The 17,509-nt window shown below is 39.5% G+C and overlaps 1 protein-coding gene across 1 annotated transcript in view; it reads right to left on the bottom strand.

The window, feature by feature from the left end:
- Arhgef26 (Rho guanine nucleotide exchange factor 26) overlaps positions 1-17,509 on the bottom strand; it is a 107,674-nt gene that overhangs the window by 44,158 nt on the left and 46,007 nt on the right. Inside the window, exons 6-7 of the mRNA XM_004655927.2 lie at positions 4,404-4,556; positions 1,408-1,537 (exon numbers count right to left, since the gene is read on the bottom strand). Coding sequence (XP_004655984.2) covers positions 1,408-1,537; positions 4,404-4,556 — 283 coding nt within the window. The remainder of the gene's footprint in view (positions 1-1,407; positions 1,538-4,403; positions 4,557-17,509) is intronic.

Below are 17,509 nucleotides of genomic sequence, written 5' to 3'. Positions count from 1 at the left end.
TGGAGATAGTGGTCCTAAAAGATTGTATCTCCTAGTAATGCTGTAGTTGTCTTAGATATATAACAATGAGATGGCATAGTTACGCATGTCTCAGAATGGGTCTCCTTCACAGAGCAACTGTGACTATGCTTGCGCAGGGATTATTTCCTCAAGTACAAGTGACAGATAACAAGGGATGAGGGACAAACACAAGAGAATGAAGTGGACAAAAAGATAAGCAATGAGGGGGCTGTGAGTTCTGAAATAACCAATAAAGCTTCCTAAAACCATGGCAATCAAAAAAGTGACCATGATCACACTCTCTGATGCATGTCAAAATGCCAGTGCTGAGATTATCTGTCAAAATTTATGGGGAGTATGGAAAATGAAATTTACTTTGAAACTTTACTCATCACATATTTCTTTCATGCTTATAAGGCTGTGTTTTGTTCTGTAAAAAGTGAAATACAAGGCTGAGAAGATTGCTCAGTAGTTAAAAGCGCTTGCTTGTATAGCCTGACAGCCCAGGTTCAATGCTCCAATAGCCACATAAAGCCAGATGCACCAAGTGGTGTGTGTAACTGGAGTTCATTTGTGGCAGCAAAGGCAAGAGTCCCTGGTACACTCATATTCGCTCATTCATTCATTCTCTCTCTCCTTGAAAATAAATAAATGTAATTGTTTTTGTGTTTTGTTTTGTTGTTGTTGTCGTTGGTTTTTTTTTAAATATTTTTTTTGTTGTTCATTTATTTATTTATTTATTTGAGAGTGACAGACAGAAAGAAAGACAGATAGAGGGAGAGAGAGAGAATGGGCGAGCCAGGGCTTCCAGCAACTGCAAATGAACTCCAGACGCATGCGCCCCCTTGTGCATCTGGCTAACATGGGACCTAGGGAACCGAGCCTCGAACTGGGGTCTTTAGGCTTCACAGGCAAGCGCTTAACCGCTAAGCCATCTCTCCAGCCCTTGTTGTTGTTGTTGTTTTTCCAGGCAAGGTGTCACTCTAGCTCAGACTGACCTGAAATTCACTATGTAGTCTCAGGGTGGCCTATAACTCTTGGCAATCCTCCTACCTCTGCTTTCCGAACTGAAACTATGTCAATGTGCTGACCTAACTTTAACGTACATCTGTGATACTCTATTCTAACTAGATCAAAAGACACTATCTATCCACTGGCTGGCTGAGACTTATGATTTACTCTGTTCCCTTCTTATTGCTGCCCTGCTCCATCAGCCCCTGTAGGACAAACAGCCAATTAAATTAATGATGACTCTGAGATATAAAGCCAATAACACTGTCCAACTACACAGCTTCTTCTTGGCAAGGGGGTTTGTAGAGGAGATACACAACCCTTAAGCAGAATGACAGTAGTCAGAGGTATCGCAGCAATCCATCCACAGAGGAAAAACATCAGATCATGTCTTACATCCATCAGGAGAGGAAGGCGGGTCACCCTCTGCATGGGGAGAATGAGGAAAGAGATCATGGGTAAGTTCCTGCAGTCTTCATGGGACTCAATCCGTGACAAAACTTCCTTAAAGGAGGGATTGGTGGCTCTGCCAAGTTAAATAAAGCAAAAAGAAACTTCAGAATGCTTCCTTTTCAAACTAAGAGCAAGTAAAAATGTATTACCAAAGACTGTGATAAATGCATACATTACCCATTATTTTTAAGTATATAAAAACAATATATACCATGGCTACATAAACAAACAGATGGATCTTCCTCTCTTTATATTCAAGACTGAATACAAGGTGGGATATTATCTAACAATATTAACACAAAAACATATGCATCAAATACTTGTAAAGTAGAGTGTAAACAAGTCAGAATGGGGAGCATGCCAGATATAAATTAATACACAGATCAGAGCTCATGTTTGATCACCTATAAGCACATTCCAACAACAGAATAATAATGTTTGATGCCACTCCTCTGGCCCTAGCTAATCTCAGAAAAAAATATTGCTTAGGATGGGCTAACACACACACACACACATTCTTTGTCTGAAAGGAATGTTTGCTTGTCTGGAAGAAGTGTTGGGGAGGGATCGCTAAGCCAGTCTCACTACGTAGCCTATGCTGGCCTCATGGTACATTCCTGTTATCTAAGCACTCAAAAGTTGGAGGCAAAAAGAATGGTTTTGGTTTGGTCAGCCTAGAACTTACAGTGTAGATCAGGCTGTCATCAAAGTTGCAATAACCCTCCTACCTCTGCCTCCTGAATGCTTGTGTTACAAGCACCAGCCACATAAATATGAATAGTTCTCTTCCTCTCCAACTGATGTGAGACCAGTGATAATTTTAACAAGATGTTACAGACCTTAGTAAGCTGTTATACATATACTGCCTCACAGGAACCTACCCTGGATGCTGAGTGGAGATGACAAAAGAATGGAGCTCACAAAGATCTCTAACTTGCCACATAATAAAAATTTAGTAACTGGTAAAGTCAGAAAGCTGTCAGACAGGTAGGTCTGTTAGTTCTCTCTCTCTCTCTCTTTCCCTCTCCCTCTCCTGCCCTCACCCTCTCTCCTTTTTCCTCTTCCTTTCCTTCTCAGCTCACCCCTGTGGAAGTCTTCAGCACACAAGGTCTCCATGTTCCATGGGGAGGGATAGCAGGGGCAACAGTGGCCTCTTCAGAGCCAAGAAGGACAGTAGCAAAAATAATAATTTTATAAAACATGTAATTTGAAGATTAGAAGATGTGGTTCAATGCTACTAAAAATAAATTGTGAAACACCCAGAATAGCAATTAAGAGAAATTATGCAGAAATGTTTTATTTTCATCATCTCAATTTGAGAAGTTTTTGGTGTCCTTTCCCTAGCAGCTTTAAAAAAAATTTTCTTAGGAAATTAAAATAAACTCTGTAGGTTAGATATTGAAATCATGAAAGTCCCAGGTCCTACCCCAAAGGGCTGATTAAATAGTCTGGCATTATTGGGTTTCAAAGACATCCAGGCATCTCTAACATGAGCTGAAGTAGAAGGTTGCTGCTCCAAACCTGAATATCCCTGAAGACACAAATACTATTTCCATGAAAAAGCTCCCATGATGGTATGATTAAAGTAATTAAGATGAAAGTCTTTACTTTTGAGTGTTATATAATACATAGCAGTCACTATTCACATTGCATAATCCTGCAAAGCAACATGAAAACTATAAAGTTAGCTCTAACTCCAGGCTTTGTCTTGTTCAGTTACAGAACACCTGTCTGTGAATCAGTGGTCCTAGTGACGTAGGAAGTGGAATGAGGGCTATGGTTTTGCCTCTTGGGGCCTTCTGCAAAGTATGGAGACATTTTTAATGTTAAATGGGAAGAGAACAAGGATGCTTTGGACATCCTACAATGCACAAGACAGCTACCACACAGACTATCCAACCTGAAATGACCAAAGTGCAGAGATCCCTTCTTAAGAAAAGCCTCCTCCAGAGCTGGTAGCTACGGTGTGAGCAAGTATTCAAACAATTAACCCTTCTCAGAGTGAGGTCTTTTTTTTCCCCAAGCAGCCAGAAAGCAATCACAGCCAAGCCCTGAGCCCCTTCAAATATCTCACACTTTGTATAAAGCTGACAATAAGCTCAATGCTGTGGTAATAAATGCCAACTCACAGGAAGGAGTGAGAATGACAATAACCAGGAAGCCCCTAAACTGAGTTTCCAGCAAAGGACCCTGTAAAACAGCTACTTGTGACAAACATAGTCCCTAAAACTAAAACAGTATTATCAACTTCTGACCACTTGCTAAGTCTCTCAAACATGGAGAATGGCATGCATCATACATCTACATACTCACTCCATAAACTAGAAAGGACAAGAAAAGAACGAGTGGAAATTTAGTGCTTGACTACTTTACGTGACATAATTAAAAACCTTCCAGAGCATCTTTTTCTATCACTTTCCTTCAAACCCTCCCACAGCTACTCAGCCCTATATACCAAGAGCAGGGAGGGTAGGATTCCACAATTCCTATGAACAGTTTATTAGGGAGGCCCCAAGACTAAGGAAATCCCTGAGCCCTAACTTCTAGCTCCACCCACTTTAATCCCACTCTTGCCCCAGACAAACCACTTAATACAACCAGTTGCTTGTTCAGAAAAGTGAGAGGTAGAGTGATAATCATCCTTGTCTTGGGACAAGTAAAGGGAAGAAAGAAGACTGAAGGAAAGAAACAAACTCAATTACAACAACAAACTTTAATTTCATAAATGTTTTAGAGTGAAAAATCTCCAGTGAACAGACTTTTCTATTCAACCTCACATAAAAAGAAATCCTCTTAAGACATTTTTAGAGTGGAAACAGTCAATTAGGGAGGTATGTCGTTATGTCGATGGCTTAAGAGGTAATTCATTTCATTCCAATCAATGATTTTTAATTAAAAGTAGGTTAGACTATTAATATGTAGCATTCAGCATGGCTTACAGCAATTTTTGTAGTGTTCTTTGTTGGTAGACTTCATTAGTGCAGTATTTCACATAGGGATCAAACGTGGAGGCTGTGTGCTTTTCTACAATGTCACTTATATCATCTATGAAGATATTATTCTGATGTCTTGCTTCTAACTCTGTAAAGAATCTGAAAAAAAAAGAAAAACATGTGTACTTCTTCCATATACTTTTAGCAGACAACAGGTTATTCTCATGTAAAGCTTTCATATAGGGTTAAAAGTAACACTACACAATACAAATTCAAAAACAGCTAAAGCAAAACATAAAAAAGTAAAATAAAAATCCTCCCTGTCAAAAATACCTGAAGATACTGTCTAAATTTAAATCTGTCATACTAATACCTTATGCCTTCAAGTGTTTAATTTGAAACATTAATAATGTCAGGTACCTCTCTGCCTCTGCATACATTTTATACTAAACAGATTTAGTATTTTTAAGCTCTCTAGATGTAAGGGAAGGCTCACATTCATTTATTTTACTGCACTGAAAATTACAAAAGAAGTCAGGTCTGGTGATGCATGCCTACAATCCTAATACTTGGGAGGTTGAGGCTAGTGGATTAAGAGTACAATTCCAACGTGGACTATATAGCAACTTCAAAACCAGCCTCTGAAATAGTGAGATACCCTGTCTCAGAAACAGAAAAAGAAACATGCATGAGAAAAGCACCCCAATGCATGCCAAAAAAATGCAAAGTAAACCCTCTCAAAATAAAAATTTTTAAATTACATCATTTTAAATATGTATGCTGTTTAAATGCTTTTACCAATTATATAGGCAGCAACTTAATCAGATTATGTGTACAGAGAGATAGATAAACAAAGAAATGTAGGGTTGCCAGATTTAGGATATGCATGTGTATACTCCCCATCACATACACTATATTACAGTTACATAGTCACTGGTTATCCAATTTCTTGTTGATGAACCTTTCACCACTGTTAAGGAATACTCTTACATAACTAACTCCTTGAGTCTCTGCTTTCAAATCTTTGAGGTAAAAACCTAGGATGGATTTTTAACTGTACTGTGAGTAAAAATATATACAACAAAACATGACAGTGACACCAAAACCTACCACAAAAGAATCAAATATATACATCAAGCATCTCTTTCCCTGTATCCATAATAAACCAGTGATAACAAGTAAAATGCCTTGATATATTTATATTCTATGACCTGTTCTAAAAAATCAGTGAGGATGGAAAGGGAGAGAGGATTTAGGGAGAACCCCTGACTTTGTAGATAAGTAGGGCAGGATTGGAAGTAATGCAGGTATCCAGTACTTGCACTGGCATCTAATGAAATCTCCAGAGGACAAAGTGATTTACTGCAAGGTAAACACAGGTAAAGAGACTGCGAGCTGGGCCACAAGCCATCTGTGAGTATTCTGTGGCACAGTACAAGTCAAGAAGCAAAGCTGGGTGGCAAAGGTGGGCCGTGTAACAGGCAGGCTCTCATTCAGTGACACTTATGAGTAAACCACAGAAGTGGGCTCTGCAAAGTCTGCAAAATAGCTGAGAGTTGAAATACAAAAGGTTTACTGTGTGACCCCCCAAAACTAATGGAAAAGTGGAAACCAACATATCATAAATCAGAGAAAACTGAGATTGGGAGAGGTGGCCAGACAGATCATCATATATATGGTACTTACATGTTTTTACCAATTATATAGGCAGCAACTGAAAATCCAGGCCAGCTTAATGGGGCATGTGACCACAAAGCCAGGCAGTAGGAAATCAAAGAGACTGGATATGCATGCGTATTAGGTAACAATTTGGAGGTAGTCTAGAGAAACTCTTTAAATAGAAGTCATGGAACAACCTGGAGTTGCTGGGCAAGAGCTCCACCTGTTCACCAGATGGACCATTAAACCATTAATGAAGACACAGATTTAGGAAGAGAGATTTGGCAGGAAGGAAGCAATTTAGTTTTGCCCAGGAGATGTCTAAGAGACAGCTGAAAACACACATCTGTGAAAATTCAGAGGCACTGGAATTCTAGGCACTATATACTTACAATGAGTTCATTTTTATCTGGATTTCATATAAATGTAAAATATCTGTAATTTACTTTATTATTTTAATATTTTTATTTATCTGCAAGCAGAGAGAGAAGAGAGGAAAAGGTGAGAGGAGAGGAAAAGGGAGGAGAAGACAGGGGAGGGGAGAAGAGGGGAAGAGAGGAGAGAGGAAGAGAAAAGTAGAGATACAGAATGTGAATGTCAGGGCCTCCAGTCAGTGAAAACAAACTCCAGATGCATGTGCTATTGCATCTGTCTTACATGGGTACTAATGACTTGAACTTGGGACATTAGGCTTTGCAAGCAAGCACCTTAGTGGCTAAGCCATCTCTCCAGCCCGGTAATTTATTTTAATGCAATTATTTTAATGCAAATTTTAAGAAAATATTTAAAGAAAATTGGAAAAAAAGAAGGCAGTATTCATAAGATCATTATCATGTGACTAGGAAATAAATATCTTGGGGACAAACATCTTTTACAGTTTCTTTCTTACTTTTCTTTTATTTATTTATTTATTTTTGGCTTTCCAAGGTAGGGTCTCACTCTAGCTCAGAACTGACCTGAAATTCACTAGGTAGTCTCAGGGTGGCTTTGAACTCATGGCAATCCTCCTACCTCTGCCTCCCGAGTGCTGGGATTAAAGGCGTGAGCCACCACTCCCAGCTCTCTTTCTTACTTTTCCTACTTAGATGTTAACAGTCTAAAGGAATGCAACTATATAACCAAAAATAACAGTATCTTGGCTTTTCCCAATTAAAAAGAAAGTTACATTTACTACTGCAAAAACTTTGCCAGAAGACAGGATTAAAAACAAAGTACTAATGAAGTATCTTGCTTTGCTACTTACTTTAATATAATATAAACTGAGTCACCTGTCCATTATTTTGACATTAACATAAGGACATAAGTTAAAGCTTTCAATGTTAAATAATATATTGGTTATTTTGATAAATTTGCATACTTTGCTAATCAAACTAAGCTCAAAAGACCGGGGAAGTATTTCTGAAGGAGATTTTATTTTAGTAGCCAGGAAGGCTGATGGTTCAAATCAAATATGAAGCCAAAGTAAGCACCTTGGTTCCCTGGATGAAACTTGAATGAGTTTATGAAACAGTCTGGCAGACAACTTTGTAATGGAAATCCCTATTTTAGCTCCATGGATATTTTTCTCTGGAACAATACCTTCGTTCTTTCTCCTTCCAAGCATCACCAACATGACTGTCTTGAAACAAGCCACACTACACATGCTTTACCTCATACAGCAAAATTCTAACTTCACTGATACAGTCTACACTTTGAAAGACATCAGTGAGCCAGGAAAGGCCTCCTAGCACCACCCTCCTCAGCAGAAGCCCTAACTGCCCTGTGTGACTATTAGCTCACCATTACCAGTGTGCACTTCCTTGTGCTTCCAATGACAGCAGACCTCTCCTGTGAGTTTCTTAGCTGGCTTCCTAATAGGTAAAGACTCTCAAATAATTCAACTAAAGTGCCCGATGAAAGGCCTGGTGCAGAACTAACTCCTATCCTATATCATGGCCCTTCCATCTTCTAGTACCTGAAGGACTATGTATTCTTTAGTTACTTATGGTTGCTGAACATTCCTGTGGAAGAAACAAACCCATTCAAGAGTGAGGCAGCAGGTTCTTACAGAAGTGCAGGCACTTTAGTTAGCTCCCTGTACAGTAGGTAGAACAGAACCATAAATGTAATGGATCAGTGGTCCCCATCTCATTACTGACTGACAGCCTTCTTAAATATAGCAGTAACACGCCTGTCATGTCACAGAACAGATCTTGAACAGACCATGCAGTAAGCCCAGCAATCTATATAGGAGACATTTAATACAGACAAATATTCTGTTTTACAGAATGTCTTGCACATGTGTAGCACAAAGTCAGCAGGCTTTGGCACATGTCAGAGAAGAAAGTCTGCTATAAGTATGACCACCATGTAGTCTATGTAGTTCCTTGAACACATTCTTATTTCATTCAGTCTTCAAACCTACTTCATGAGATGACTATTACACCCATTTTATTCTTTTTTTTAATATTTTTTCAGCTTTTTTGTTTATTTTCATTTATTTATTTGAGAGTGACAGACAGAGAGAAGGAGAGAGAGAGAGAGAGTGTGTGTGTGTGAATGGGTGTGTCAGGGCTTCCAGCCACTGCAAACAAACTCCAGACGCATGCACCCACTTGTGCATCTGGCTAAAATGGGTCCTGAGGAATCGAGCCTTGAACTGGGGTCCTTAGGCTTCACAGGTAAGTGCTTAACCACTAAGCTATCTCTCCAGCCCTATTGCACCCATTTTAGAGATAAGAAAACCAAGACTAAGGGAGCTCAAGTTGAAACTAAGCAACTGAATCCCAGTTTGATCCCAGAAACACAGCCTTTCTGAGACCCAGAGCTTCTGCTCTTCTGTGGAGATCATCTTGACTATCTGAGACTACTAGCTAGACATCCAGAAGAGTAATAGCTGCAACTGAAAAAAATATGTTAGTTTCCATGAAAGCCAACTGCTGAATCATCTTAGCAAGTGAGTTATACAACACTGACACCGTAAAGACCTTCCTGGACACTTAAGCCATTGCAGCATGTGAGGCTAAGGGTCAATTCTACCCTAGATTCAGCTTCCACGAATGGTCATGAGAGTATCACAGCAAATACCACACACTAGTCTGGGTCCAGAGAGTGTGAACATACTGGTCCACAGTGTCCTGTGAAGCCATTCCTTTTTCCTCTGTGATGGCTAATCTTTTTAAAAAGTATTTATTTATTTGCAATCAGAGAGAGAGAAAAAAAGGAATGGATGTGTCAGGTCCTCTTGCCACTATAAATGTACATGAACCACTTTGTGCACCTGGCCTACTACATGTGTATTGGGTAATGGAACCCAGGCTGTTAGGCTTCGCAAGCAAGTGTCTTTAACTGCTGAGCCATCTCTCCAGCCCTGTGGTGGCTAATCTTAGTTGTCAACTTGATTGGATCTGGAATCAATTAAGATTCTTAAGCACATCTGTGAGGCATTTTCAGGAAAGAAGGGAGAAGAGCCCACCCAGAGAAGCACCATTCCTATGGTGGTTCAGACATAAAAAGATTTGAGGAAATAATAGTGTTGCTTGTCTGCTTTCCTTTCTTGCTGGGGAGGTTCTTTTCTAGCCCACTGTTTCTGGTGCCATCCTTCCCTGCCTTCACAACCCAGCTTCCTTAGCCTTCCCAAGTGAACTAAAGACCAACAACTCTCCAGGAATCCTCCAAGCCTTCCACACCACACTGGGTCTCCTAAGGCACTTAGCCTCATAGATTGAGCAGCTACTGAATTCTCAGCCTCTCCAGCCTATATACAATCAATCACTGTTGAGCTGCCCAGCTGGTATTTTGGAAGTCAACCCAATAAATATCATTTTGTAATATACAGCCATTTTGTTTCTCTAGAGAACCTCCTGTCCCCTGCTGCCCTTCACTTTGCCCACTGAACAAACCCCACTCATCCTTCGAATCCTGGATTAAATTTCAGCTCTGGGAGGCTTTCCATGCCCTGCCTAGGATGGAATAAGCTCTCATTTTATGTGTTCATAAGACCTGCTCCTATTATTCACTGTTCTTACTGTGACCATAGCTAAATATTTTATTTTTATTTACTTTTGGACATTTAAGCCTAGAGGACAGTAACTCTTCCATGTGACTATGCTGTGAACCTGAGCATAGGTAGCCTTAAAGACAGTAAAGTGTTTGATAAGTAAATGCATAGATGAATAAATCCAATTTTGCATTTTAAATGCAAAGAAGAAAAGTGTTCATTTTGCCTTAATGTTATTTGCTAAGAATATGATAACCACAAGTATGTCAGCCTCTTCATTACTAGCATGTTAGTAAGTCTCTACCTTGCTCTTTTCAGTGATACAAGTAATCAACTATTTATTGACCATAACTACTTAGGTTCTCATAACTAACAGATGTTGCTATGACTATAGCAAACAATGAAGACACAAACTCCCAGGACAAGTTATTATTTTTTTTTTAACAATACTGCCAAGTAGGATCAGAATGAGACCCAGTTCAACCTGAGTTTCATTATCTGAAAAACCTGCCGGACCAGCCCTCCTTCTTACCCATCCAGGGAGGGTTCCAACAAGGCTGAGGAATTTGGCACTTCGGTTCTACAAGCACAGGAAGCCAGGCTCTGGTTATAATCAAGCTGTCCTGTGTCCTTTTCAGAATGGCATCCTTTCAAAGTCTGTTTCCTATATTATTATCCATCTTCCTCACCTGAATGAGCTGTCAATCTAAAGTGCCAGTCAATCTAATCTGTCTGCAGTATCCTACCAGAGAGAATTATACTCAGCCAAGCTGGAGACATGTAACAATCCAGGCATGTTTCCTATGTCTAAGTTACTATTATATAATAAAATATCTCCACTAAACAATGAAACATTTCAGATAACTGGCAGCAAGTTATATAATACTGCAAATAGTTTCTAACAGAGCACATTATATATACTTTATCAAAATGAATTTATGCTTTGCTGTGGATACATGAGACTTCATTTCTTTTTCTGTGGTCATGACAGTTTTAACGATAGGTATCAACTTTTTTTAACACAATGAATCAGAGATATCAAACACATGACAAGAATACCATCACAAATTCATAGCAAGCATCACTGACTGAAGTAGCCATTATCAATCAGCCCAAGTCAATGAATAGGTGAAGTTTATCTATGAATCCCTTACCAGACTAAGTCTGAGGAAGTGATTTGTTAATTTAAAAAACCACAGATCGCCGGGCTTGGTGGCACACAACTTTAATCCCAGCACTTGGGAGGCAAAGATAGGAGGATCACCATGAGTTCGAGACAAGCCTGGGACTACATAATGAATTCCAGGTCAGCCTGGGCTAGAGTGAAACCCTACCTCAAAAAAAAAAAAAAAAAAAAAAAAAAAAACGACAACAACAACAACAAAAAACAGATCTATGACAACCTCTCTATCTATCAACCTCTCTATTTGACACTCAGATCAGGAAAAGGTCTGAAGAGGTTTCTCCCTTATCTATCTATGTACTAGGCGGGGGGTGGGGGGGGGGAGAAAGTATGTGTGTGTGTGTCTCCTCAAGTTCTATTCCACCTTTTTCTTCCAAAATTTTATATCTGGATCAGTAAAAAAAAAAAAAAAAGAGAGAGAGAGAGAGAGAGAGAGACTAAAAGTTAAAATTGAGTTATTTTAGAATATTTCAAGAAAGAGTGGCAAATAGAGTTGTTCTAGTAACTTGCATTCTCATTCTGATAGCAACCATTTGTTCTTTAGATATCTCCAGGCCAACTTTTGTTAGAAGTTCTTAAGCTTTCTGTTAAATCCTTTAAAACCTGCCTAAGCATATGGCAGAAGAAACTAAGGTAAATCTAAGCCAAGAGTAATTCCAGGACTTTGAATCAAAGAGCTTTCTTACTCATAATGCCACACAACACACAGCTTAGTTTAAATTCAGTTCCACACAGCAAGTGTTTAGCTAAAGCCTCCCCACTCCCGCCCAGAAAATCTCAAAGGAAAATGGAAAGGAAGGACAGAGAAAGACCATAAAAACCAAGATCCCTTCAAGACTCTTCCATAGCAGCGAGGCTCCAAGTCTCTTAGTATTTCCACTGATAATGCATGTTCCAAACCAAACTATATACATGTAACAATATCAAAACATTCTTAAAATTTTAATACATTAAGCTGAGTTTTTTCTCAATACTCAGATTTTAAAGTATTTATAATGTCAACCTTTTTCATAGAAACAAAGTAGAAGGAAAAACGCTGGTTCCCATATCCAAAAATAAGCCCACTCTCCATTAAACTCTAAAAAATAATGGTTATCACATTCATTTGGTGCTAACTGTACCCTCCATTGGAGAATCTGCTTCTCTTTTTTAGATAGAGGTATATCCTAAGGAGAGCACCACCCCATCATACCTCAAAAGGTGAAACTAAGAATAATTGGGGAAACATGCAAGAATGCTGTTTTCTTGGTGAACAGGGAACCAGCACAATAGTGAAGGAGATAGACACAGAGAACAATCAACCCCTACCAAACCAGATATCCAGAGACACAGGGGCTCCCAAGATCTCAACACTGAAGCAGACCTAAAATGAACTCAACATGGCGCAAGGAAATTTGCAGAAGAGGGGGCAGAAAGAATGTCAGAACCACACATTGGGTCATGACACACAGAGACATTTCCTCCTACCCAAAAGTAAAGGCTAACACCACAATGCATGACACATATACCCCAACAAGGAGGGTTCCTACAGAGGGGGGAGAACAGGGAGGAAGCTAATAATGGTACCAACTTGACTATATTCACTGACTCAAAAATTTAAAAAAACTAAATTTAAAAACCATGAAAATTCCAAGATTTGCAAAAAAAAAAAAAAAAATGCTGGTTCCCATCTGTCTGCTTGATTCTAGTGTTTCTATGCTTCTCACAACCATCCATCATTCATATTCTAGTTTCTGTCAGAAACTATGAGAAAGGAAAAATATTCTTATCAAAATGTCCTTAGAAGACATGAAAGCTGGGAGGGGATATATGGAGAATAGAGTTTCAAAAGGGAAAGTGGGGGGAGGGAGGGTATTACCATGGGATATTTTTTATAATCAGGGAAGTTGTTAATAAAATTTGAAAAAAAAGAAGACATGAAAGCTTGCATGTATAGGTTATAGGATGTTCTGGGTTATCTAATTATGCTAATTAATTTCTAACTAATGAAAAAATCTTGACCCCTACAACATAGATAGATGAATGAATGAATGATTGATTGATTGATTGATAGATAGATAGATAGATAGATAGATAGATAGATACAGACAGACAGACAGACAGACAGACAGACAGACAGACAGACAGAGATAGACTTAGTCTAGGGATGCCTGCCTCAAGTCAAGTCCAAGCAGTAAGAGTATACATAACTCAGTAAATGTATTCAATGAATCAATTTCTACAACTGTTCCTCTTTGCCTCATTGCCAACTTACAAATAAGAATGTGACAGTTCAAAACAAGTAACCAGGCATGCTATAACTGTCACCACAAAATACTGGGGTCCTAGAAGAATGGGTGGTTTGGAGTGAGGCAGTGCTGAATGGCTCTGTGGAGAGGCTAGTCTGCTCAGCAATGGACTAGAAAATGCCAGTCTGCATGAGTCTGCAGTGAAGTGTGGGTATCCTCCTGAAGAGCTTAGCTAATTTAGCCCCTTGCTAGGCAAAAATTCCTTGAAAACTCCAAGCCTAGAAAAGGTTTATGACTTCTGAGGAACTGTTTCCTGATAGTGGATGATGGCTACCTAAGCAGTTCTGACCTTTTCACCTTGGAGCCTGGAAGGATAGGGCTGGTTTAGCCCACCCTCACAGCAGCACTTGCCCAGGGCACTGGATTAGATGTTGGCTCTCCAGGTCCCACTGTGTTTTCCATTTCCCACTCAGACTCTTTGTCTACATGTCTTGTATTTTAAGTTGCCTTGAGCCTTTCATGGGTGCAATTGGGGTATAAATTATAAATTAAAAACAAACTAGGCAAGTGAAGATTCTTGCTTGCTGCCTGGAAACAGTACTAAGAATGAATTCACAGAGCACTGGAAGAAAGTCAAGTTAAACAAAATCTCCTTTTCATGCCAAAGCCCCCTTTCTTATTAAGGATTGGTCACTCTGGGATAAAAATCAACATAGGAAAGAACACATTTCTCTTTGGGCACTATTTCCAGACCCTGTTGAGAGCATGCACATGGTATTTCAAGACAGGATTTCGTCAACAGGTAAAACGAATGTGTAAAATGAGCTCCACGTTGGCTCACTGAAATCATGCTTCATTGCCTAAGAGCTGTCTTCCAAAAAAAAAAAAAAAATGTTTTCAGTTGCTATCATCAGATACATTAACTAATGAATAAGTAAACAAATGTATGACTAGAACTAAGACTCAATAACCTGCAGATTTGTCTGCACAGAGGAAACAAAATTTCTAATCCTGACTTTTCAAACATGCCCCAACTTAAGGGGCAGCTTGTTCCAGTTGTCCCCTTCACACAGCCCTCTCCACCACAACAAGGACTTTAGAAGCCCTTCCCATACATGGCTATTATTATCATTTGCAAGCAAAGCATCAGGAATATCGAATCTATGGTAGAAGGAATTTCCTGCCCTTATTTGAGAAAGAAATGATAAATTTACATTTCTTAGTAAAGCAAGATAAACAAGTGAGTAGAAGAGACCAGGTCTACCTTCAGGCCTGCCACAATCATCTCAGAAAGTCAGCTGGCACCCAAGGGAGGAGGGATACACATTAGGAAAAGAGAAAAGTCACAGTAACCCAATGTGGGGAGGGTGTATGAGAAGGAATGAAGACTAATGGCTGAGCATCCAAGTATCACCTTAAGCTCAAGACCAGGCATTTTATTTTCTCTCCTCCCCAATCCTTCCAGGTTTCCTTTTATTTGAGTGCTAGTGAATGAGAATGCTTACTGCATATGTGCATTCTCTGGTGGCACCTGTATGTGAATGGGACCCGTAGGAGTGAACTCTTTACTGGCATCTGTATGTGAATATACTTTGGATGAAGGGCATGCCACAGTACACCCACTGTACATATAATAATAAGGATAATTCTGTACCTTTTGTGTCACGTCTTTGAAAAACATGTGTCCTAAAGACAAAGCCCCTGGGTTCAAGGTCCAGTCCCCTCTTCACTTCCAGTGAAATCACAAGCAATGTACTCCATGCATGTATTTCCTCATTTATAAAATAGGAATCATGGTGGCATGACGTCCTGAGCTTTCCATGATGATTAAATGCAATGAAACATGTTAAATGCTAAAACCATGGCCTGAAACATGGTGCATGCTTAGTAATATTAACTATGACATCAGGGTAATGAAATGCCTCCCTCCAATATGAATTTACTAGCTTTCCAAATGCCAGCTCGTTCTCCTCCTTTTCCAGGCTATTGAGTTGAATAACTACAAGCCTACTTCCTATATTGTGTATGGGTGCATGTAAATATGCATACTCAATTATGTTTGGATGCACATGTCTATGTGTGTCCGAAGGCCAAAGAACAGCCTCAGCTGTCGTTCCTCAAAAACACTGACTGATTCTTCTTGAGACAGGCCCTCTCACTGGCCTGCAGCTAACAAATTACTCAGGATTGGCTTGTCACAGAGCCCCAGGAATCCTCTTGTCTCTGTTTCTCCATGGCTGGGATTACAGGTGTGTACCACCATGTCTGGATTTTTTACATGGGTAACAGGAATCACACACAAATCCTCCCACTTATAAGGCAAGCACTTTGCCAAGTGAGCCATCTCCTCAGACCAAACAATGAAAAATAAAGTACTAACACAGGTTACAGCAAAGATAAGCCTTGAAAACATTATGTTGGTGAAGGAAGCCAGTCAGAGAATATCACAATGTGCCATTTCATCAATAAGTAGTTTCCAAAGGAGAAATACAGATACAGACAATAAACTGGAAGTTGCCTGGAGGTGGATAATTTAGCAAAAGATGAGGTATTCTGAGAAATGCAACAATGTGAAGGTGGTTTTGATGATGTTTTGTACACTGTGAAGTGTGCCAACAAACGAGTAAATTACGTTAGTTATTTTCTCAATAGAGTGCTTTTAATAAAAAGAGCAGGGAAATACACAGAAGGGCATAGGTGATGTCAGCTAATTCTGTTCATGTAAGATCCTCTCTCTCTTTCTGCTTCTCCAGAGAGCATAGTGTGTGTTTCATCTTTCAACTGACTCTTATGAAGTCCCACGACAAGCAATAGAGCTTGTGGCAGGGTTGGGAAGCCTAAGACCAGTTGTCACACATCCTCGACACACAAACTGGCAGACACAGAAGTGCCATCAGGCCCATGGGATGAATCTGAAACCATCCACAACCCTGATATATGTGGGAATAAGCACGTTTTGAGGTCAGTGAGAGGGAAGTCAGCCAAAACACTCCTTACCACACGAGAGAATTAGAGACAAATGTTCTTTCCAATAACCCCTTTCCACTGAGTACAGCCCTTCAACCCAAGTTTCAACTGCTATTCTGTTCAATCACCATTCAAGATACCAAGTATCAGGAAATAATACATGCCTTTACAGAAAGCTAAGAAGTTTTTTTCTACATCTTTCTGTAGACCAAGAGGTTCAATGGATGCCACTTAGTCTATAAAGGTTAAAATTTTTATAACAATCTTTCATATTCCAAAATCTTCATTTGAGTATAATTAAGGACCTGGCAGCCTTGAGCTTTCCTTAATAATGGTGTTCTTCTAGTAAAAAGGCATTTATAGTGTGTGTACACTTCAATCTATATTTCTTGATGCTTGCCAGCACTTTATAAACCACTCAATCACATTTTACCGATGTCTGAATACTATTTTATAAATAACACTTTCCTTCTCTTATTTCCCTACTAATACCCTACCCCAAAGCAGTTTTCACAATGGGCTCCTTATGGTGTCCCTGCAACTCCTTTCTTACTCCAATCCTCTTTTTAAGAACTTATCAAAACCTTTACAGAAACTTACTTGGGGCCATCACCTTCTTTCTCTGAAACATGAAGATAACTTAGGTTTCCAAAGCAAATTCCTAGCTATTGGCTTCTTAGCCACAAAACACCTAAGTGAAGTTCATGGATGCATACCATGTCTTGCTTACCTCCCACTCAGTCTTCCCAAGCACCTTATATAGGCCAGCCTAAATGCCTGGCTCCACCTAGGGCATTTGAAAACTTTACTTACTAATGTAAGGATGATGGTACAGGATCGCATGACTCTGGCATGCACTGGTACACAAAGTACCTGGCATGTGGTGTTCACTTACAGTTTGCAAAGCAGTTTGCCAGTCCCTAATTTCCCTGGTTTCTTTTTAACATCTTAAGACATCTTAATATAGTAAAAATAACTGAACAGGGCTGGAAGGATTGCTTAGTGGTTAAGGCCTTTGCCCTCAAAGCCAAAGTACCCAGGTTCAATTCCCTAGGACCCAAACCAGATGCACAAGGAGGTGCTTGCGTCTAGAGGT

This window comes from Jaculus jaculus, chromosome 12, assembly GCF_020740685.1.
Source record: "Jaculus jaculus isolate mJacJac1 chromosome 12, mJacJac1.mat.Y.cur, whole genome shotgun sequence".
NCBI lineage: Eukaryota > Metazoa > Chordata > Mammalia > Rodentia > Dipodidae > Jaculus > Jaculus jaculus.
Note: the sequence above shows the minus strand (reverse complement) of the source record. Positions and strands in the feature narration are given on the sequence as shown.